Source organism: Suillus discolor (genome assembly GCF_016758755.1).
Source record: "Suillus discolor strain FC423 chromosome Unknown F5147scaffold_3, whole genome shotgun sequence".
In the NCBI taxonomy this organism is placed as follows: Eukaryota; Fungi; Basidiomycota; class Agaricomycetes; order Boletales; family Suillaceae; genus Suillus; species Suillus discolor.
This window is the reverse complement of record NW_024541250.1, coordinates 1,330,310-1,355,872: the sequence shown is the minus strand read 5'-3', so window position 1 is coordinate 1,355,872 and position 25,563 is coordinate 1,330,310. Positions and strand designations below refer to the sequence as shown.

At 42.0% G+C, this 25,563-nt stretch overlaps 2 protein-coding genes across 2 annotated transcripts; both read right to left on the bottom strand.

Annotated features, from left to right (window-relative positions):
* Positions 1-4,226: 4,226 nt before the first annotated feature.
* Positions 4,227-4,874, bottom strand: F5147DRAFT_648199 (uncharacterized protein; the record flags this gene model as incomplete). Its single annotated transcript, XM_041433266.1, has 3 exons — positions 4,227-4,379; positions 4,514-4,627; positions 4,704-4,874. The coding sequence occupies 3 exons, from the start codon at positions 4,872-4,874 to the stop codon at positions 4,227-4,229; spliced, it is 438 nt and encodes a 145-aa protein (XP_041299257.1).
* Positions 4,875-16,518: 11,644 nt separating this feature from the next.
* Positions 16,519-16,737, bottom strand: F5147DRAFT_560527 (uncharacterized protein; the record flags this gene model as incomplete). The annotated part of the gene is made up of 1 exon (XM_041430581.1): positions 16,519-16,737. A coding segment is annotated over one exon (219 nt), but the record flags the coding sequence as incomplete, so codon positions are not given.
* Positions 16,738-25,563: the final 8,826 nt, after the last annotated feature.

The following is a 25,563-nucleotide window of genomic DNA, read 5'->3' as shown; positions in this document are numbered from 1 at the left end:
GCATTCTGAAGTCTTTTCATTGTCTGTCTGACTCAAATTACACAAAGACTCATGGTCTCAAGCCTACACAACAAAGCAAGCGGTCCAAGCTTAGTCGAACCTGGTTTGAATGCGAACCGGACCTCCCAAACATGTTCGGTCCAGGGTTCGACCAAATGGCTGAACTGAACCATAGGTTCGGTTCAGCGTTCACAAAATTTGCCCCAAGAACCGGACCGAACCAGACTTCGGCAGCACTAGAAGGAATGAGTTGTTGCTAAGTAATGCATGAATCCTTGCAATATGGGCTGCTTGTAATGCACCACCATGCTCAGAAATAGGAAGAGACAATTCAAAGGCCATTATTACTGAATTGAGAACAACCTCTTTGAAATCGTTGCGGACCTTGGTCAGAGCACCCTTAGGTCTCTTGATTTCATTAGAACCCTCTTTATGATTCCTCCAGCTCTTGAGCGCATCTATAATTATTCATGAGTTAAGGCACAAAGGTATAGAAAAGAGATACCATTTGAATGTTGATTAATTACACTGTCAAGTGCATCCTTGGCCATCTGACTGAGCTTTGTGTCATCGGCAGGAAAGAAAGTGTTGTTGAAGAACGATCTAATCCATCAGGAAAACCCCAACTTACTTAATCTTGCTTAATCAACTTAGCCACATTTGTTTCCTCTCTTGTGCATCATCTACCTAGTAAATTTTGTATTTTTTAGTGTAACTTGTAACAAAATATGTATGCTAATATGACTGAACAACTTTTTCCTGAATATGTCAAATTTGAATTTCTAGCAAAGTAGGCTAAGTCACTAAGTACAACTTAAATCTGTTTAAGGCAAGCTTAAGTAAGTTGGGGTTTTCCTGATGGACTCATTTTTATGTAAGAGTCTGTCTTAACCTGCTCTATTAGCTGCGGTGGCAGAAAGATCATCGTTGAGACAAATTTTGGCATGGACTTTGGTGGAATGGAGCCAACGATGCACTTGGTGCTGAGAAACAAATTCCGGCTGGATATGTTTGGCATGGGATTGTTCATATTTCTGAAACCCCGGGCCATCGATGGTTGATCAGCAGGGGGCAGCTGAAGCTGGTTGTCCACATCAGGAAACCTACAATTCTGCTGAATGTCCTGATTTACCTGCATGACTGATATTAGACAACTGTCTGATATCAGTAACAATCAGTAACAATCAGCACATATCAGTTGTATAGATACATCAGATTATTAGACCAACAAAATCACAGAGTGTTCAGGCATGTCAGACTTTTAAATGAAAATTATGCAGTCATTCAGCAATATCAGCTTTACTAGTCTCTAGATTATCAGAAGTACAGATATATAATTTTGCAGTGTGTACAATTTTTCTGTACCTGGTGCAAGTGCAGACATCTGCACTAGCACCCTATTGCCTAATTAGGAAATGCCTGCTCACTGCACACTACAATGAGCTCAACATTTAATATGTCGGATGTTTATCTATTATCCAACAACAATTTACTACTAACTGATTCCTGAGTAGTTACATTAGAGATATATATTAAAATAAACTCTATGGTATTTTATTATATACAATGTATACTACACTACTATACTAATGTTAATGTCTAGTACCATAGTGTAGCAGGGACTTGGTGAAATTTCACATTTTTGATGATATAAGCAGTCATGTGATGTTGGTTGAATTTAGGTGGGAAAGCTTATATAATCAAAAATGTGTCCAACCAGGCCATACTGTTACATTGATACATCATATATGGGCTATTAGCCATAAACCCTCATACATCTTCTTGTCTTACAACCCACTAACCAAGGAGGATGTATCCTCATTCCCAAGGATGTATCCTGCAAATCTGGGATTACAAATCCTCGTGCCGGGGGGTTGAATGCCTCAAATGGACAATATCCCACCTGGTTTCCGGCTGGCCATTGCTTCCTCTGGACCAGTGCTTCTCGAACATCCTTTTGTGGCTATGACAGGCACTGTAGACTGATCTTGGATAGTGAATCTGTGGAGGTGCCTGTATGATCCCATACCGGTGCCTTGAAACATCTCATTTGTGAATTTCCCTATCACGTGATCTATGGTTTAACCTCTCTCGCTGTTGATCCTGACCAACCAATGACCCTGGCGCCGTCTGACGCGCGACTTTCTTCTCGACCTCCATCTGATGCGGGACTTTCTTGCTGACCACTACTAACAAACAAGATAGGTATAAAGTCTTTTCATAGCCCAAACTATTCGCTGATTCTACCCAATCAGTCATCCAGACCATCTCGACCTCCATCTGACGCGCGACTTTCTTGCTGACCACTGCACTAACAAGATAGGTACGACGTCTTTTCATAGCTCAAACTATTCGCTGAATCTATCCAGTCAGTCATCCAGATCATCTCGACCTCCATCTGCATGGGCCATTTGGCACTCGTGCCCAGGGCCTGGTTGTCTTAAAAATACGATTCGAGCTTCACTCCTTCAGGCAAAACCAACTTGAAGCTATCATCCCCTGTGAACAGATCCATGGTTGAGCCATCAATGGCTAGAAAGCCACCTCTCCACTCTGGACAAGTACGTGACTTGGCGAATTTCTGAGCCAGGTCACTATCCTCAGAGTCACCTGCTGGGAAGCAGATGAACTGATCATGGGCATCGAGTACCGCGACCATCACACGATTAGTGCAATTGACCACTGACCCAACACTCACACCTGCCCATTGAGCAACATCCTCAAGAGTAATGGCATTGCCATAGTGGCCTGCATGATTCAGAAAAATAGCAAGCTGGATGGAGACGGGGAGCTGAGGATTGTTGGACTGGTTCTGGAAGATAGGGTGATCAGAGATATGATTGAGGATATCGCCAAAGATCTCTGGGTTGACACAAAGTTTTTGCCGGAACAGGTGAGGGCGGTGTTCCTCATGGTGAACCAGCATATGAAGCTGAGGTGCTTGTGGAGGGGGCTCATCGGGCTTATGGAGTACATGTGCCCTCTTGACCTCATCACGAAGAGCAGCAATGGTGTCCTGAAGCCTATCGTAGGGTGCAGCAATGTTATCGGATTCGTCACTGGAAGAATCTGAAACCCCTGTCATAGGGGAGATGGGGGAGATGGGGGATGGGGGGCTAAAAGACAGACTGATATTATCATCATCTGAAGTTGAAAGTGAGTCCAGGTCAGAGTTGGTGTCAGACTCAAAGTCTGACCAGTCGTCGAGGATATCCTGATACTGCAACTTGGCTAATGCAAGTGCAGCCTGATCAACAGCATTTAAGATGTCTTTATGTGTGGATTGATGAGGCATGGTGCTGGGGAATTTACAGTGTGATCTCTTATCAGCTCATCTGATCTCCAACTGATTTGTCAGAGTTTGAATCGGAGTTTGAATTCCACCACCATCAGCGTGCTGATTTGTTGACCTCCACCTCTGAGACTGTCATAGCCTAACATCCGCCAAGCCTTTATCGACCTCCACCAGACTGTTGCTAACATCCACCAAGTCTTTGTTGACCTCCACCAGACTGTCGCTAACATCCACCAAAGTTCCGATCCCCTGCTACATGCAGCCAACGCGTCTCTGTTGTTTTAATGCAGCCACTCTGGGTTTGCAGTCACTCTCGCACACATGTGGTCTCTTATCTGTTCGTTCACATTCGTATCTGCTTGTATCCAGTCATTCTCACTCATATCTACCTGTTTACACTCATTTACAGCCGTTTATTCACGCTTGCACACATTTTGTTATGCATCCTAATGGTGCTCAGTCACGCCAGTCCCCAACACATTCGCACTTCTCCTTGCAGCCTGGTTGGGCCCAAGCCATGGCTTCAAGCGCCAACACATGTGTCATCCCACACGGCTTAGAGCCAGCACTCGAGTGTGCCAGGATTGAGGGATGTTCGAGGGAGGATAGTAGGGAGCCAGGGCACACTGAGTAGATGGCAGGCTGAGCAGACAGAAAGCTTTGATTCCCTCTCTCCCTCCATTGATATTCAATTACATGTCAGCGCATTAACTAGTAGCTACAAATATATTTGTTTTATCCTTAGTGCATTGGAATCTTCTAAGTGCTTTGAAGTCTGCTCATATGCATATGTTATGCCACCTGTGCCACAGCTGTTAGATGCTGTTCTAGCCGAGTTTCTTGACGCCTTTAGGCGGTGTTGGAAGGTTTAGCCGTGCTCTATGCGAGTTTCCAAAAGTTTTTGGAAGTTATTTTGAGTCCCACTAATGTATTAAAGTATGATATTGATGTTCATGTCACCGCCTGCAGCACTCCCATCTGCATGCCAATCAAATTCGCTCATACCAATCTTAGTCCATTGCTGGAGCATCTCTTTAAGCTCTTCGCAAAGTTCTGGAATATTGAGCAACTTGTCAACTGATGTCTACAACTTGTTGAAGTTGGTCCTGCATCCATCATCAGGGAGTTCAGGAGATTTGTCAGTTCCAGTTTCACCAAACCCAGATATAACACCCTTCATCTATGAAATCATCAGCAAAAAAGAAAAAAGTGCATGACCACCACCACAAGAATGAGCACATTAACAAAGATTGTTTGGTGGAAGTCATCCATGATCTTCAGTGCTTTTTTGCTGTTGCTGTAGAAAAATTCAAGACCAACATCCTTGAGAGCCTGCAATATAAAATTCTTGAATTTTCACTATGAGAAAAAATAGTGAGTAGCACTATTAACAAGAGTTGTTACCTACATCAAATGAGTCAGGGATCTGAAGGTAATCACCAGTCTTGAGTAGCTTAGTGGCAGCTGCAATGACACACTTCTTTATCTCCTCTGATTGCAATGAGGTGCCCTTCATAAAGATATCATATAATAATTTGGCTATAGAGATGACAACCTTTTTAAGCTCTGTACATAACATGAAGAAATCATCACAGAGCTTATCAATGTATTAGCAAGAGCATTCACTATCAATAAATAGGTGACTTACCAATCAGCACATCTGCAGGCTATACACCAGGAAGTAGCCACTGACAACAGGACACCATTTGAACTCTTTTATGGTGAACTGCCGGACATCTCGTACTTACGTCTATTCGGCTGCCTCGCCTATGCTCACATCCCAGATGACAATCACTACAAATATGAATTTGTGTCCTTCAAGGACACTAGATACCTTTTATGGGATCTGGCGACACACCAAATAGTACACTCCCGGAATGTCCATTTTGACGAAAGCTTTTTCTACAGCACATCCAATTTGGTTGTTTCACCCCTTGTTGAGCTGTACAATCAGCGCACTGAAGGTTCAACGATACAGCGAGGCACGAACAATGCTCCTGGTTGTATCTATAAATGTTGTAAGGTCGCGCGTTGCCTAGTCTGCTATACTTGAGACGACAAGTGCGTTCGACCCTAAAGGGGAAGCGAGTGCAGCAAGGATCTAGAGGTATGCGCTGAAAGCGCTACTGGTTGGCCAATGCGAAGCGCGAGAAAGCGCAGGTGCGCGCAAGGCGCGAGAATGCGCGAAGCGCGGGAATGCGCGCGCGTGTATGCGGAAACAAGAGAGAGTAAGAGTGAGTTTGCTTAGGTGATGATATGATGTAAGACAAGAGAAGGGAGATGCGAGGTGTAAACAAATAGATTTCTACTATGTTCTGCTAGGTAAATAGTGGGTAGTAACCAGTAAGTCCTCTGTCGTTCTGGTGGGAGAGTAAGTTTTCCAGTCATAGTATGTACTGCTGGCGCTTAAGTATGGCGCCTAAGCGCTGTCATGCGGAGCCGAAGCGCTACCGAGTAAGGTATGTAAAGATATATGTAAGTAAGGGTCCATGATAAAAATAAAGATGGAACGATAAGCAAATGTGAGAAATGGAAATATACGCACTAGGGAACTTGGTGGACAGTGGATGGATGCTTCTGGATGGCTGGCGCTATAGGGCGCTCAAGCGCGGGAAAGCGCGCGCGCATATACATCGTGAAGCGCGGGAAAGGTACGCGCGCATGGCGCGCGTTGCGCGGGAAAGCTGCGCCTCATATAGAGATAGCTGCGGGTAGCACACAGAGTGATGCTACAAGTTCGTGCCATGTACTCCCCAGTGAAAACTGCCATATTGCACAATGAGAGGCATGAGTCTCTACAGCACCTTAATGCAACAGTCCCCCCCTGCATTGCCACATCCTTTGACAACATCAGAAGACACCTCTGAAATCATGCTGATAGGACCCAGTACCATTTCAGTGGGAATACTTCCAAGTTCTGCTCCTCTCATCCCTGAACCTTTGTAACCATTCTCACAGTCAAATGACAATATTCTGCCCATTGTTGCTGAGGACCCAGTAGAAAATTTATCACCTCCTGAGCCACAATGTTTGACATGCCAATGCATCGATGCTCCACCAGCAGTTCCAAGATTTGTTGCTGTCCCAACCAAAAATGTCCCAGTACAGCGGCATTGGACTTATGTCCTGGTTACTGTTGAGGAGGAAGTTGAAGAACAAAATGGTGGTACTACTGCAATCTCTGACATCACTATTGAACACTCTGCAAGTCATGTATCCTTGATGGACAGCAATAAGATCAACAGACAGAAGCTCCCCCCACAGACAATAGCTGCAGCTTGCTCGTCAACAGATTCTGGTCTTTGGGATGGTGTGATGAATGAAGAGTTAGCTTCATTGTGAGAAAAAGAAGTCGGTATCCTAACACCACTTCCACCAGGGAGAAAAATGGTTGGCTCATGGTGGGTATACTCACATAAGTATGATGAAAACAGTCACATTGCCCATCATAAGGCCTGTCTTGTTGCACAAGGTTTCATGCAGATTGAGGGTCTAGACTATATCAACACCTTCACTCCAGTCGCAAAATATGACACAGTATGTGTGTTACTCTCCATGGTTGCTAAGTTTGATCTCGAACTGGATCAAATGGATGTAAAGACCGCTTTCCTCAATGGCAATCTTGATTAAGAAATCTACATGCGTCAACCCCCAGGTTTTGAAAACCCTGAGCACCCAGATTGGGTCTGGAAACTCCTCAAGGCCATCTACAGACTCAAGCAAGCTGGCTGTCAATGGAACAAGACACTTGATGATTACTTATGAAAGGAAGGTTTCAATTTTGTTCACAGTGAGGCAGACTATAGCCTGTACGTTTTATGCAAGGATGACAAGACCATTTGGCTCCTTGTTTATGTTGACGACATGTTGCTTGCATCAAAATGTCAGACCTTTCTTAACAGTTTCAAGTTGGAGATGAGCAAACATTTTGAAATGAAGGACCTTGGTAAAGCACGTCATTTCTTAGCAATGCATATTACCCGTGATTGCCCCAAGAAACTCCTCACCATCAATCAATCCTCCTTCCTCAAACAAATTCTCAGTGAAACTCAGATGTCAGATTGTCAGCCAGTGTCTACCCCCATGGTCCCGGGCATCTCCTTGATGAAGACATCTGCACTTCTCACTCAAACTGAAGCGCAACAATTCGCACATATGCCATACATGCATGTCATTGGGGGACTCAATTTTGCCATGTGCGTTAGCCATCCAGACATCATGTATGCAGTATCAACATTGTTGAAATATTTGAGTAACCCTGGCATAGAGCACTATCACCAGCTTCATCATCTCCTTCATTATCTTTGAGGAACCACACACCACTCCCTGAATTTTGGCTTATCCAATTATGGACTCATTGGGTACTTGGATTCAGATTTCGCATCTGACAAGGATGACAGCTGTTCAATTGGGGACTATGTCTACTACCTTTTTGGTTCCCCCATTAGTTGGTGTTCTCAAAAACAGTCCATTGTTGCGACTTCATCCACTGAAGCAGAGTACATCTCCCTTTCTAATGCTGCCTGTGAGCAGATTCATCTCAGTCAGCTGCTATGTGATCTTGGTCTTGACCTGTCACTTATCACCCCTACTATGCTCTATGGCAATAATAATGGAAGTCACACACTAACAAAAAACCCACAATTCCATAACCAGTGTAGGACTTGGAGTCCTTGTGGCCTCGTAGAGGTCTATTTTCTGATGCATGTTGAAATGCTAATCATTACCCAAATCATTATCTGTCATATCCGACTTAATACGCACCAAACCCGAAAACATTGGACATTGCATCGGGTTTCACATCAGCCCATTGGATATCATGTGCACTCATCCTACCTATGTCCAGTCTCATTGCGCTAGCCCCACTAGGTGTGTAGTTACTTGTTTTTGCATCCCTAACATTGTTGACCGCATTATTACATATATTCCCATAGTCCACAGTACATCATGTCTTATTACATAGGACATCAGACCTGAAATATTGTGCTACTACTTTCACCTATAGTGTTCCAGATTTCTACATAAATATTGGACTCCCCATAGCATCATTATCATCTGAGTAGAGGAGGATCGTCTCTGATGCTTAGGGGTCAAACCTGATAATTGCAAATATCATTGTTCCTTCACCATCCGTATCTGTCATTGTTATCATTGCGCATACCACTCGCTTTCCCGATGCTCACTATTAGTCTCCAATACACCGAACCCAAACACAAAAACACAAAACCCAAAAACATTGGATCCGACACTTTTTGCATTGGACATCATAATCATACCTTCGGACATTGTTTCCCACGCTCGGATTATTGACCCCACATCACTCACTGACCCCCAAAACTATTCCCAGACCGCTGTAGAGACTCATGCCTCTCATTGTGCAATATGGCAGTTTTCACTGGGGAGTACATGGCACGAACTTGTAGCATCACTCTGTGTGCTACCCGCAGCTATCTCTATATGAGGCGCAGCTTTCCCGCGCAACGCGCGCCATGCGCGCGTACCTTTCCCGCGCTTCACGATGTATATGCGCGCGCGCTTTCCCGCGCTTGAGCGCCCTATAGCGCCAGCCATCCAGAAGCATCCATCCACTGTCCACCAAGTTCCCTAGTGCGTATATTTCCATTTCTCACATTTGCTTATCGTTCCATCTTTATTTTTATCATGGACCCTTACTTACATATATCTTTACATACCTTACTCGGTAGCGCTTCGGCTCCGCATGACAGCGCTTAGGCGCCATACTTAAGCGCCAGCAGTACATACTATGACTGGAAAACTTACTCTCCCACCAGAACGACAGAGGACTTACTGGTTACTACCCACTATTTACCTAGCAGAACATAGTAGAAATCTATTTGTTTACACCTCGCATCTCCCTTCTCTTGTCTTACATCATATCATCACCTAAGCAAACTCACTCTTACTCTCTCTTGTTTCCGCATACACGCGCGCGCATTCCCGCGCTTCGCGCATTCTCGCGCCTTGCGCGCACCTGCGCTTTCTCGCGCTTCGCATTGGCCAACCAGTAGCGCTTTCAGCGCATACCTCTAGATCCTTGCTGCACTCGCTTCCCCTTTAGGGTCGAACGCACTTGTCGTCTCAAGTATAGCAGACTAGGCAACGCGCGACCTTACAACATTTATAGATACAACCAGGAGCATTGTTCGTGCCTCGCTGTATCGTTGAACCTTCACCGCAGACCCCTGGGTCAAACACACTTGTCCCACAAGTATAGCAGATAGGCAGTGCAAGACCACAACATAAAGATATCAGTTTGGAGCCATTTTTGTATAGCCCCACTCTGTGTTGTATACCTACACCAGGCAAAGCACATTCGCATCTGCTATCACTTCATTTGTGATCTCATTAGCGATGGGACCATAATTATCCCATATGTACCCACTCATGACATGGTTGCTGACATTTTCATGAAATCCCTGCCATGGAAATTTTTTCGCAACCATCACCACTTGCTCACCCTTCATTCACCTTCAAACAAGGAATCAGCTGAATAAGCTACACACGTGCCTCTAGTGATTTGCATCTGAGTGGGAGTATCAACATATGACCTTTATATGTACTTAACTCTTTCCTTTTTACATACACAATCACTCTTCCTACCATGCATCATACACATTTCCTATTGATTCTCTGTCTCAATCAGCATATTCATTCCTCTCCTCATCAAATAATCTTCCACAGTCTTTTGATCCAAGACTGAGGTGAGCTTTCTGGTTTACGGTCCTATAATACTCTTTACTAACTACTATTCTACTCAGTCTGTTCCTGTCCTTAGGTATGATCCATAGTTTATTTAGTCTTTCGATCCAAGACTGAGTCCATTCCTGTCCTTAGTTCCTAGTCCAAGTCTCGTCACCTCTAATATTCTTTGCCTGGTAGACTTTAGCTGTTGAAGAGGGGACTTGATAGTAAATCCAAGGACGTCTGTTCCTGAGTCTGTTTGAATACTCAAAGTGAGTTCCTTGACAGCAGGTTCAATATTGAGCTAAGAGTTCTACAATAAAGCATTGACTAGTCTTGACCTTTGATTCTACCTGTTTGTGCTGAGGGGGTTGATCATTGTAATTCTGCACCATTCTTTTTGAAGTACAGTTTGGTATGAGGCACTGTTGTTGTAAGGAAGCTTGAGGGAGAAGTCCTCTATTCTTTGGTCATAGGCATACTGTCAGGCTGACCATTGTTTGTTTGTTTTTCTGTCAATCCTATACTGTTAGATTGTCCATCATATTTACTGATCTTGCAGAAGCACCTTTAGCTGAGCATACCTTGGGAAGTATACAACAAGCCACCCACAAACGACTACATTATCAGTCATTGGTATTTGTCTGAATCGCTGACCATGAAGATATTTGTTTTTATAGGTGTTTATCTATAGATCATCTATCTAAGAGGACAGCATGCGTGTGGGTGGTAGAGTGCAGTGACTCTAAATGAGTTGGAAGACAGATAGGACGATGTTCTATTAAGAATATGAGGATTGGCACTCGTATACATTCAGGCACTTAGTGTCAGTTGGCGGCTACGATAGAGATTTAGACTTAGAGTCCAACAATGTGTGAGAAGATGGTGGTTACTTGTTAAGCAAGAAGGACATACATGAAAACTATCTAAGTACTGCTAAGCACTGTCAAGTGCTAAGGCAAACTGGGAAGCGAAGCGAGTACATGATAATATGTAATATAAGGGTCTGTGATGCAACATATGGAATGTGTGTGTAAGCACCAGAGATACTGTCAGAATACATGAGAATAAGATAGGAATATGCACCGATGAACCAAATGAACATGAAATGGATGGACAGAGAATGAGTGACAAAACCAAGGATGCACACACTGATGTACGTCCAAAGTGCTTGCACACACAAGCAGCTGATGAAGCACCAAGTGCGTCAAAATGAGATATGGGTCACGCTGTGCTTGGAAGGTGATTAGAGTGTTGGAGGATTAGACCTCTACAAGGCTATAGATATGTCAGTCTCTACACCAAAATCAAGTGATTTAATGTGAATGGTTGACTGATGTGACAAAGTAGCTTCAATTCTAGGAATGTTTTACCACTGGATGTGTCCTTGACTCTATTTGACAAGGCTTCTATTGCTTCTTGGGTGATAAGTGATTTTACTGTTTTGCAGGTATAAAGTCCATATGTAGGTAAGGTGGTGTATAAGGCAGGAGAGGTGCTCACCTCCACACTTATGCTCCTTCTTCTGCCAGACATAGTGGAGTAGGAGAGTGTTTTAGGTGAAAAAGTAAGAAGGTGAATTGGTTTGTAGGTTTGATGGGTCCACTTGGGCAGGAGGGTGCCATTGGGTGAGGGATGCACTGTGGGGTGTGTCTGTTTGGCAAGAGTTTTTTTGGGGTCCTAGTCGGAGTGCCACTTGGTTCAGATTCAAAAAGCTTTTGACATCTTCTTTAATATGAGCATCCACTTCACTACTACTAGCCTCATTACTATTATGAAATTGGTATGTAGTTTTATGCTTCTTTAATAAGTAGCTAACCCTTAAATGTCTGGAGTAGCTTAATATACAAGAGTCTAAAAACTCTACATTGAGGTCCTCTATGAAATCTCTTTCATATAGAGCCAATACAGCATTTGCATCAATTAGTCTAACATTGGAAAGTCAATAAGCTCTAGCATCTTTAATTATATCTAACAAAAAGTAGGTGCCTCTTTCATATATAATTAGACAAGTACTTGGCCCATTGATACTATCTATAGATACATGCTAGTAGGAAACTTCTAGCAAGATGTTCTTTATATGACTCACTACTGGTTAGTAAATAAGGGTGTTGATCTAGTAAGCAACCAATTATAATAATTGGCCACTTCTACACAAAAACAGAACATAGTAGTGTTATACTTTGCTATATCTTGGTTACTCATATATCGTTAATTCCTGGAACTTAGAATATTACTGATACCCACTATGAGACCAGACCCTATCCAACCTCATCACTGATATATCTAATCTCGAAGAAATAATCATAGTAAAATAGGCCAGACAGAAGTATTCTTGTCTTCTGCTGATTATAATGACTTTATTAATAAAGAAGTGTCTTTGACTTCCACAGCAGCAGAACTAAAAGCTAGGGGTGTCCTGATATATTTTGCAATCATTAGCATAAAGGCAGAGAAGAAGTTATAATATAAGAAGCATTATGGGAGTTAGAGAATTACTAGAGTCAATATAGACCTTTTGGTAGAAATAAAAAGATTAATAAGCAATAGTTTAAAGAGAGAGATATTAAAGTGTACTGTAGTAAAATATTAAATGTCAAACCAATATAAGTTGTGAGTTTATGATTATCTGTGCTACTGTTAAAAATGTCATGGTGTGTTATTCTACAAAGGATTCATTTTATTAAAAAAAACCAAGTATATTCCCTCATTGAGATGCTCTAGTATGGTTTATCTTAGTGCTATACTATTAAACAAGTGCCTATATACTATTTACAAAGATTTCATTAATATGAGAGAATCATAATATGCTTCTGGAAGCTACCTCATTTGGTCCTATTTACAACATCAGCATCTATTTCAACTTTATGATTAAAAATAACATATGAAAGATAGCTAATATTTAAAAAAAAAATCCCAACATTGAGTTGAAGATGCTTTTTTGAAAGCTACATAAGTGGGTATACCATGCTTTTTGTTTATACTGTTTCTGCATGGATTTTATAAAAAGTGTAGGTGTTAGTCCCAATGTCCTCACACCAGTAGTTTTATCTATTATTTAATCAATATATTGACATATATTTGAATTTCCTAGAAGATGTTATAGTGAAACATAATAATAAAGAAGGTTATAGAGTAACTAGTCTATCCTTCCCTAAGTGCAGTCTATACTCCATCTGTGCTACTATGTCTAAAACAGACATATTTGACCCTAAAGAAAGTTGCTAATAGATAATACATCATAACTAATTTAAATGATAGCTTAATTAGAGTATAAGACCTAAAGAGTGCTATAGAGACAAGTGACAGGTCAGTTACTGCATATCATATATTAATGGAAAACATTTTTTAAATTTATTTATTTGATTAGTTATTTTATTGTATTATGGTCATATTTCTCATCCTAGCCACTGCATCTGCAGTCACCTAAAGCTACATCTGCAGTATCATGGCTGCTGCATCTATAGTCACTAGCTACTGCATTTTTAGTATCCAGAAGCTACATCTGCATGTTCCAATCCTACTTTTGGTTTACCTATTTACTAAACCTCTACTATATAAAAGCATCTAACTTGATTATAGGCTTTAACTCAGTCTACTCTGACACTTGAGTGGTCCTCCAAGATGTGAAATATTTCTTATTTAATGCTTTCCTCATCAAATTTCTCACTAAGATATCCATAGTCTAAAATCCTAAGCAGTTCAGCAAGTAACCTACCTGGCTTGGAAAAATAAGAAAAAGGTCAAGACAGCTATAGAGGATAGAATGTGTGTATATTTATAATTCAAGTAGAACTTATTACTTACTGACTCTCCACCTAAGACACCCATCATGTTAATGAATTTCCTGTCACCTTCTTTCAGGTCAAATCAAATGATGCTACTGTTTATAGGGCTATAGATATTGATTCCAACTAGCTTGAAATGATTCTGGCCACTAGCAAGGTACAGGTGCCCCTCTAAGACCTCCTTATTAGTGTAAAAGTTTCTAAGGGCCTCCCACTTTATTTAATCATTTAATTTGATTACTTCATCACCAAAATGAATCAAAAGTATCTTTGCAAGCATTAAGATAATATCTTTGCTAATAGTGTTAAGCATGAAGTCTTCCATCATAATGTAAACTATTCTGTTAACACTGCTGCTTTTTACTTTGGTATATGGAAGGTCACTAGCTCTATACCATATTCGACAGCTGAAACCTAATATTAGACCTCTAAAGCTATCAAGGTCATTAATGCCCTATTGTAGTATATTAGTAATTTTATTGTAGGAAAGATTATAAGTATTTTTGAAGCTCATACACCAGAACAATAGAATGCTATGCAAAGTTATGTTAATTTCCTGCTAAGTCTCTGGATAATAGTCCTCTGATTAATTTGATAGAGTGTATTAATAGGTTCAGAACATTTTAGCAGCTAAACTGCTTATTTACTCCAGCTTGGATTTTATAAGAATATTTTTTACAGTAGCTATCAAAGAAGATGGATCTAGGCTGGTCCACATAGACTAGTATGATAATCATGCCATTTGAATATTTGTGTTTGCTGTGGATGATTGGAAGGAGGAGAGTTTTGTGCTCCTGAATTAGAGATTAAAATTCCTATTTAACCTAGTCAAATTTTTGCTCAGGTGGTGGCTCATTTTAGCACATCTGTAACTTAGGAGGATCAAATTGTGTTCACTTATTTTACTGACAGTCTTACTGTACTTTATACTAATCCTAACTTTATAGTAGAATAGTTATTTGTAAGTTCCTGTCTAAATGCTATGGTTTCAATTTATATGCCTAACCCTTCATCACTAGCATCCTACTCTCTAATGATTGTCCTTCATCATAATTGACCTGGGCCAAGTATTTCTGTCTCATAAATTTTATTATCTCACAATGTTCATTATGTTTAACTATAAGACAAAATTGGTTTTATCTGATATTTATTCAATTATTTTACCAATGTACAATACTAGTTGATTAGAATCCACTTATCTAAGAACACTAACAATAATCATTGGTGGATAACCCTACAGAGATGCTCACTGCTGGTAAGCCAGCCAAAAAAGCTAAAACCATCATAATATCCTACTCATATAAACATAGACCAAAGGAGCTAGCAGGATTAATATGAGTAATTACACAGATAGATAGTAAAGAAAAATAATATACACATATCAGCAACTTGACCAGTGCATTTGTTGCATGTGCTAGTGGCAAATGCACATTAGAAAGGAGTGTTGAAGATTAAATCTTCACTATTGTCTCTCAGTACCATTCACTTACTAACTACTAGAAATTTTCACTCTCTTATACATGTACCTACTTTCCTTAGTTGGCTTCATATGTCACCAATGTTAGTATCATCTTTATATTAAGTATCTATCTATCTCACATCATCTGTAGCTGTGTCTGCTACAGGTTGTGAGCCTTGGTCACAAATAGTAAAAAAAAATTAAATTGGTGCATAAAGATAAACTCATAAGTAGTATATTTACCTTGAACAGAAAGTTAGGAGAGGACTTCCTTCAAATTCCAAAGCTCACCACTGATGGTACACAGGCCAGGCCATAATGAAATAATAGATAGTGGGGACAATCCCTGACTTTCCGTTCATTTAGATTCAAAACCTTGACACAATGAAAAAAATATTCACCCACCTTTCAAATCTATTCAAACAGCACTCATAATCTCGATCAAACTTCTATGTAAGCTATGAGACTTGAAATGCTCTGAAAAGAGCAATGTTCATAAACACTTTGATAAAATGCACATTATGAAAGAACAGTTGTCCTTATTAGGCCACATGCCAACAGAAAATCAAAAAGGAGATGCTACTAAATATCATGAACTATCTCATTGCCCTAAACACATAAAAAAACAAAAAATGAGACTCATGAACTTGTTAACTCAGAAGAATTTAAAATACAGGTCCAGCTCTTCTATGTTTACTACTTTTGCATTGCTTCATGCAATTAGTCACTCATAGGCTTTATACCTACCTATTGTCTCAGAACCTCTTTGTGAGTTCCATCATGTTATCTGCAATTAAATCATGTAAGTGAGTGGCAGTCATATCTGCAAATGTGGATGGTGCACCTGTAAGCCTCATTGGCATGCATTTATACCAAAACCATCTCCTTCCTTCAATGTAAAACACCGTGTATGGTCTTGATTCCTCTGGTACTTTGACAGCATAAAATCTGGATGTGAAGTCGAAGACTGAAACATATCTGTGACCACTTAGTCTGAGTTGCTTGGTGCAAATGTCTCCTTGTGGTATAGGGGCAATGACCATATATCAGTTGACCTCATTGAAATTCTGGCAGATGTGCCATTTCTGTGGCTTGTCTTGTTGTCGTGGTGTATTGTGCTCTAGAACCTCTCATTCTGGTAATATGAATGCTGGAGGCATCCCATTCTGCTGGCACTATTCGTTGACTTGATACTAGAGTTCTTCTAATGAAAGGCCCCCATATTCATGTGCCTTTTGTGCTAGCACTGTTGTGGCTGCACATTTCCCTTAATCTGGTAGTGCTCGCTCTATGATACCTGCTGTCAGCATATCATCTATCTTTCTGTGTAAAAATTGCAGCTGTAGAGGGGTAAGTGCTCTTTGGTGGACTTGTAGTTGGAAGGTGACACCCTCTGGAATGTTGAGTGAGTGTTTGGCACCTGGTACTAGTATTACCTCTCTGAGTGACCTAGCAAATATATCTGCAAATGACTCTGTTAGTTTCTCTGCACGTTGTGACATTTGCATCCTCCCTGGGCTGCAAAGCATGTCTTTTGATTATTGGTATCAAGGAGTATGGGAAGATATAGGTTCCATCTTATCTTCTAGTGTTCCAATGGCAAGGATACTCCAACCAACACTATCTGACATATTCCTGCATGCGTATCCGCTCCGCACTTCGCATTTCTGTCCCGCACTGTCCATCCATGTCCTTTCCATGACCACCTATCTCCACTGGTGCATGTTCATTTTCTCTCTTGGTTTGACTAAACAAATAGCAAGGCTTATTACATGTATCCGCATATTCCGCTCTGCACATAGTTCATTACATATTACTTATCTGCCTCATTTTCATTGCTACAGTTCTCACCTACGGGTTCTGGACGCTCATGCAGTAGGATAAAACCTCGTGTGCTACATACAGTACAATACTTCCCTTCCCTCAGACGCTACCTTTGTTTTGTGGAGTCACCTTAGATGTTCTTAGTACTTTGTTCAATTGACAAGCTTTGTTCATTCTCACTTTGAACCCGTGTGTTCTTGACCACTCCGAGAATGCCCCTCTAAGTTTCTTTACCTAGGCTCTGTGCAGATCCAAACCGTTCTTGGTTTCCGACTTAGCATTCCATACCTAGTTATACCTCAGCCATAAACCTCGTCTATACCTAGCCGCTACTTGTGGAACCGCGCCTTACCTAGAAACCCACCACTCTTTACCTAGGATCCCCTTGCTTTAGTTCATTTCTCATCGCGCGCTCGTTGGACCTGCGGTCTCGCTTTCATTCTCATTGGCGGTCTCGCTTTTCCAAGATCGTCTTCAGTTCTTTCCATTCCGCATTTGCTCCCTTCACATTTTACTTGAAGGAAGTGCTTCATAGCAATCCTCTTGGGTCGAGACAGTACACCTGCGCTCAGTTGGATTTAGTAGTGCTCTAGTTTTCTTGCTAGCCAGTCACTATTTCTTCTTCACAATGTTCTTGTTCTTCTACTGTTAGGTCATTGCCATATTGAACTTTCTTAATGATGAAGGCTACTCAATTCATGTTGAAGGGATCTGTGAGTCATGTGAAAATAGTGTTGTCATTTTCTAAGAAGCCCACTGGTATCTCTTTTAACAGTGCCTCAACTGACTCTTCTGACATCTTTCCATCTTCCGTTAGGATACAAATTGGTACCTCAACCTCAGCTTCTGTTGGTGCGATGTCATTAGTACTTAAGTTTTTTGCACTTACCATTTGTTTTTTGCTCAACTCTTTGCTTGCTCTCCAGTGTCAGCCTCCTACATGTCTGGCTGTGTTGTGACCCGCTAGTTTATTTGGCTTCAGTCTTGTTTTGTTGTCCCTTTTGCTCTGTTCTTCCTGGTGCGTTCTCAGCTTGTTTATTTCCTCAGGAGCTTCCTTGATAAATGGTTTCTTTATCAGGCTCTGGTTGAGTAGTGTACGCTGTAGAGATACAACAATCGCTGGATACTACACAAAGTAAGTAACCAGCAATATAAAAATGTGTTGTGGTCATGCACAGCCTAGTCTGCTATACTTGCAAGACAAGTGTGTTCGACCCGAGGGGTTTGCTGTATGGTATTAGAATAATCAGTTATATGAAAATGAAGATAGTCCAAAGCGCAGGAAACAAAGTCCAAAGGTATAATTACGAGTCTGATGTTTTTGGGTTTCAGGTTAGCAGGTTTGCCTTGGGTTGCATCGGGTTAGCATCGGGTTTGTGTTGGGAATATAGCGAATGTCGGGGATAGCGAATGTCAGATGTTTTGGAGTGTTTCAGATAAAGAAAGGATGATATTGCGGAATTCAGTTAAAAACTACTAATATCAATGACCTCCTCCTACTCAGAGGTAGAAAGGTAAGTAAATAGGTAGGAGGTATGCAAAATATATAGTGTCTATGTAGAATTTTGGAGTGCTATAGGTGAAAGTAGTAGCGCTGATTTTTGGGTCCGATGTCCTATGTAAAAAGACATGTGGTACTGCGGACATGTAATAATGTGTTCTACAATGTTAGCGATGTGAAAACAAGTAACTGTGCACCTAGTGGGGATAGATATGACGGGACAAGACATAGGGAGGACAAGTGCACAAGAAAACATTGGGTCCAATGCATGGGAAATGTCGGGTCCATCGGATTAGCATTGGGTTTCATCAGATTAGCGTCGGATTTAGTGGATAAACATCAGATTGATTACTTCCAGTTTCTGAGATGATGTTTGATCTTGTTGAAGGTTGATGTGCACATTATGCTAATCAATGCTCCTTCATTGAATAGAGCTGTGACTTGTATGGTTTCTCCTTGAGGTTCCATGAATGTGATGTTTTGTAGGAAGGGAAGAGATGTGTTTCGGGACTGTTCCTCATCCGCTGAGTACAAATCAACAGTATCATATTGTTTACTACAATAAAAAGACATGGCAATGCAGTCTTTACTAGGAGTTGGCTTAGCAGGATTGTCATACTGGTCCTTGTATGTTTCCTTATTACACATAAGGACTGGTGGTCCATTGTTCTGAGATGTATCATGTGAGTGGGTTGTCGAGTGGTCCTCTATACCAACAACCCATTCCCATTTCCCTGCTCTCCCATGGTAGGTATGTATATATTGTTGAATACTATATTGAGCTGCAGCGCTGTTGCACTGTTGAATGTTCCTAAGGTACACATGCATAATCCTTTCCAAATGGATTTGTTCTTTGGCAACTGGTTGTCCACTAGGATTTGGCACTCTGGGCTGATATGCCTATGTGAGCCACTGTGGGTACAACAATTCTGATGATGATTCAGAACAATGTGTTGGGTCTTGCAGAACCTAGCTGCTATTCAACCCTAAAGGGTTTCTGAACCAGGCTCAAAGCTCAGAGGAGAGGAAATATCATAAAAACTACTAAAGACTCAGACTCATACTGGTAACTGGTGAAAAGGTAACTTGATTATGTAAGCTACAAATGTGCAAACATAACACCAAGGTAAGAATAGTCTCTACAAGCCTAGCCAGAAATCTGTCCCTACACCACATCTAAAGCACTCTCCAGAACAAATCTGTGCCATTCCTGGCATTAGTGGATATGGGATTTGTTCTGAACACCTGGTTCCACCTCCCCACCCCATTGTGTTTCTCATTGCTGCACCTGCTCCACATAAGCTGCTTGCCCTCCTGGAGTGTCTGGTTGGTGTATGAGCTCATTGATATGGTATAATAATACAACAATGGCTGAGCAGGAAACATGTAGTAAACTCTCAGCCAAATACATAATGTTGTGGTCTTGCACAGCCTAGTCTGCTATATTTGCAAGACAAGTGTGTTTGACCCAAGGGGTTAGCTATATGGTATTAGAATAATTGGTTATACGAAAAGGAGGATAGTCCAAAGCGCAGGAAACAAAGTCCAAAGGTATAATTATGAGTCTGGTGTCAAAAATGTTGGGTCCAATGTTTTTCAGGTTTCAGGTTAGCGGGTTTCATTGGGTTTGTGTTGGGGATAGCAAATGTCAGATGTCTTGGGGTGTTTCAGATAAAGAAAGGATGATGTTAGCAATGTGAAAACAAGTAACTGTGCACCTAGTGGGGATAGATGCAACAGGACATGACATAGGGAGGACATTTTTGTCAGGTTAGCATCGGGTTTTGTTGGATTAGTGTTGGATTGGCGGATTAGCATCAGGTTTAGCAGATAAACATCGGATTGAGTGGATAAGTGTCAGATAATATTGGGAAGTGATTCATGTGCGACAGGTGTTTGACATGCATTGGAGAATAGCTGAATACGAGCCTAGCGCAAGCTTGAGTGATACAATGGACTTGCATTGCATTCTGCTCCTCTTGCATTGGAGGTTCACCTCATGGACACTGTCTTACATTCTGGTTTGCTGTGACATAGCATACTTGGCAGTGAGCTGATGTGTTGTTCATTGGATTAGGTGTGATGCTATGTGTTGTATTATAGGTTAGTTTAGTCTGCATGCTGCTAGTATGGAGTGATGGAGCATTGGTCTGTCCGATGGTTGTGCATTGCATTTGCAGGCAGAAGATCTTGACAGGATCTGTCTGCCTGTTCTCAAGCTTCATGATTCTCAAATTCTGTGCCTTTTCTATTTCCTTCTTCTCTCTTTTGCATTGTGCTTTATCTTTGACAATGTCAATATTCGCGTTCTTGATCTCATCTAGGAATGTTGTCCAGTCTACTGGTGTTGGTGATGTGAGATCTCATATGACACATGGAAGAGCCTTACAAACTTGGTGAATGAATACTGGTGCACCTGTTACACATGCCGTTTACAAAGTCTTCTGTTCATAGTTCTCATCATCCTTCTGTTGCTCATTCCAAGTCTCTGAACTCAAATGCATCTTGTGCTTCCACTCGTAGACTGTCTCCTTGTCAGCGCTCACCAACTCAATCAACTCTGGTTACTCGCTCCAAGTCTCCATGCACTAATGATTCTCATGCTTCCACCCATAGACTGTCTCCTCATCATTCGACCACATCGTCCAGTTGCACCCAGCCTCCCTCTCATGGGCGCGCCTCATCACGGGCTCCACCTAGTCATGTTGGTCAATCAGATCATGTGCCTTCAACCAACCCTTCAAAGTTGGAGTTTTACCTACCATGTTGGTAGACATTTCTTCAGGCAGCAAAGTTGGAAATGTGCCTGCAGGCTGTACTAACACATCCAATGCCAGAGCACTCTGACACTGTAGAACTCGCGTGAGAAGTCCTAGATGCAGTATTATGGAAATACCACTCAAAGAAGATTAGATTGGAGAGAGGTAGATCCCTCCACATTGTCGGAGGTAATCCTAATCTGATGTTTCTAGGATATTTTCCAGAATATTGTGACCAGATGTCACAGTTGGTGAGTACAAAGAACTGTCTATGAACGTGATTAGTAACTGACAAGTGATCAGCTCTGTGATGACTTGTTTATGTTCTGTACAGAGCTCAAGAAAATCAACATCTCTCTTGCAAAACAGTTATATGGCATCTTTCCAAAAGGTGGCATGACACGTGGGCACTTGGTGCAGGAACGTGTTACTGAAGCAGCATCTAAATTGCTCAAGTCTGGTGACTACCTTTGGCTTCCTGACTCATCTGAGGTTAGTGATAATCACGACAGGCTATGTCTTGTTATAATGATTTTTAGGGCAAGTATAAGAACTTTGTATCACAGGTTCTTCATGATGCATACCAAGATTTCTACCACAGCAACAGTAAGAAAGCACTGAAGTTGACGGACAAATTCCAATGCTCAATTCCTGTCAATGGCCTCATTCTTGTGGCCATGGTTGTATGATTGTTTGAATTCATTTTATTCCCACTGCTGATCAGTCTCCACAGGCTAAAGGTGTTCTAACTGGTTTCCATGACACCGGCACAGACAAGGTCCCTGATCTGTCTGCTGATAGATGCAGGTCAGATTTCAACTCCATACAAAAATCTGTTGATACATTGATGATATCTCTGATCATCATCGAGAGCTTGAGGAGATGTTGGAGGAATGGGCTCAGTTTGGGATGATGAATGGGTCTTGCAATGATTCAGACAGTAGCTTGCATGACAAGGATGTCAACATCATTATTGTTACAATCAACCATCACATCTGCATGAGTCCCCGCTCTGATAGACTCACCAACATGGTGGGAAGCCGCCAGAACCCAGAATGATAGTGGTCTGGACCGCTATGATGTCACCATGGCCTAGAAGGCCTGTTCCTGATCTCCAGAGGCTGTCCGCCTCATGTACACCTAGACCAGCGCATGTTACCTCATGGCGCCTCATGCTTGATTAGAGGTTAAGCCTCATGTATCTTATCTGAACCTCATGGACAGACTCATGTATGATTATCTCTGACTCACCATGACTTGTATAGATCCCCAGATACGAGCTGAGCCCGAACTCTTATGTACAGACATATATAAGTAGACAGATCACTGTTGTATTTCTTCACTTTGATCTACTTGGTTTTCCCTTGAAACACCTGCTCAACAAGTCCCCAACTTGATTGTCTTTGACCGCACTTCTAAGAAGGCCACTCGCCATCTTAGTCAATCCCACTAGCCTTACATCTTGACAAGGTGCGCCTTACCAAGACAGCCGGAGGGAACCCTTGGCATTCGCTAAGGCTAGATTCCTTGGTACTCAGCAGCACATTCATGCTTGTACCATTAGACCAATCCAAGTCCATAACAATCATATAGTAAGGTTTAACACTAGTCATTTGAACTACATTGTCATTGCATAGTCTATTCAATTGTTTCGTTTGTTAACATTGTTTAAGTCTGGCTAAGTTTATCGAAGTTTGCATACATTGTTCAATATGTCCAATATGTCCAATGTGTCCAATGTGTCTGCATTGTGCCTATTTGTACAGATTGTAATACTTTGTGACAGGCTTATAAAGAGGGGACTTTGTTGTGGGCTTGTGCCATTTGTACAAGCTTGTACAATGACCCCCTAGTTTGCTGATGCCCAGCATGGGTTCCTCTAATCTTGATGTTTTATTCAACAGCAACAGTGTCATGCATAATATAGATATCATACATGGACATTTTCATACAAAAGCCTACATCAACCTAGCCTATTAGCTTTGTTCATATGAAGCTTGCTTAGAGGCAATAGATGAGAAATTAAAGAAAGAAGCAAAAAGACTTGAGGACTTTGTATTAGGATTTGGTTTGATTTCTGTTTGCTGAATATCTGAAAACTGTATTTCCTACATAAATCTTTTCATTGGTCTATGATTGCATTTGTTAGACCCAGTCCGGTTCAGTGTCCGAACCCAGTTCAGATGGTTCATGAACTGAACATCGGCAACATTAATCCTAGGATATCCGCGCCTGAATCAGCGTGCCGCCCCAAATACAAACAAACAAACCTGCTCGGGCCCGCAGTGATTACAAACGAAAGTTTTCAATGGCGCACACTCTTTTTCACACCTCCGAAGGCACTCGTGACTCGATGCTTGTGCCAATAATCTTATCTTTGTGAGTTCTATTAATTGTCTTGATACTCATTTCTCAGCCAAGTGTGTTACCGCAGGTCTCATCGACGGTAATGTTATCTTAGTAAGGTGCTTACGACAGGACCTTCCGACACCCTCGACTATTCAAGATAGGTTTTAGGACTCGCCATAAATTTTGCCGCGAACCCGAGCCAATCCGGCGGACAAGACTGGACCATCATGCGTTTTGGTTTGTGACCAAATCTCCGCTGTCAGCTAATTTCTATGACCGCAGTTTTAGTGTCGTAACTACGTCGTCGTTGGAGTGCTCTAAGATCTTGAGGCAGCACGGTTGCATCATAGTTATCGTTGTCACTGCAGCTCGATCGCCGTTCTCCTAAGCAGTCAACCCGCACTCACACTGGATCTGACCCTCACAAACTGTGTACCGAGTCTATTGGCTCTGCACACCTAATCTCAACAATATCACCCTACCCTTAGAATCCAGATTTTCATTTCCACACTCGTTTGCGCCGTCGTACCGTAATTTGGGATGGGGAAATTTTGCTCGACAATACTATGATGATGATCCTCTTTCTGCCATGCAACTCAGCTTCAGTTGCCGTCCCATCTTCTAATGACCAGTGCAGCAGATACCTTCTGCAATACCGCTCTTTCTACCCTGTGACGGTTCGTTTTGCCGTCATACGGCCGGTGTTTATATAAGATCGTCTAGCGATTCATTGAAATGTGAGTATCCCTTGCCCAAGTATTACTGAGATACCGTCACAGGTTAATAGCTATATGATCAGGCCCGGACCTACTGCGCAATCTTGTGCCTCTATGCTGGACCCCTGAGTGTTGACTATTGAATGCCCTGGTGCTTCCTTCCTCAAGTACTCTGCTTCGAGCCCGTGTCCTTCCCACTACTAATTACTGTCCCAACCACTTTGGCCGCCCTTGATTTTGATTTTGAAGCTCGCACGCTGAATCGCTCGTGCTTGCCGCTTGCATAGCATGCTATATATCAAAGTTCGCCGTTTCTGCGCCTCTGTTAATGTTGGAACCAGCGGCAAGGACGTAACATATTGTAACTGCCAGGTTCTTGCGGTCATCGCCGTGGCCGTCGGACGGTGACTGCAGAACCTGGCAACAACTTGAAGTACTGAGGGCTTCTAGTGGCATATAAATTGACAAACGTGATAAGTCTCAGATCCCTAAACGAAATCGCCTCATTTACAGTGAGTGATCAGACTTGAGCGACTTGAACATTGTGTTCATCTCACATTTAGCTCTTCCTCGACGTGCCATTATTAGCACCTTTGCGTAGATCACACCCAAACTTTCGGGGTGGGTGGTTTACCGGCGCTAATAGTCATCACTGACAATGACGCATACAATAGAGACCATGAAAATTCAGTTCGCTTACCTCGCCATCCTTGCCGCTGCCGCTGGGGTGAAGCCAGTTATCGCCCATGGTTCATGCATAGACATTTGCTACGAAGTTGCGAAAACCGCTGACTGCGGGAACGGCTACGCGGCCTACTGGTCGGATGTTAAAGGCTGCTACCTTTGCTGCGGCATCTACTAGCTGGGGCAGCCATCGAGTTTATACATATGATGCATTTCATCTACCTATCCAAAGCTAGTCTCCCTTAGGCAGACTAATAGAAGAAAGATGTTCCTCATCAAAGCACTTGAACCCTTGCTCCATGCGCATGCACGCTTCAGATATCCACCCAACTTTGTGTGTCAGGATAATGATATACCGCAAATGTCTTCCTTAGCGTGGGATACATGATCATACATGGCACATAACAAACTTGCGCAAAACTCAGTTAGTGTCCCGCAGTATTAAGAAACGGCGAATTTGGGACTAGGGCTGCGAAGGTTAGGAGC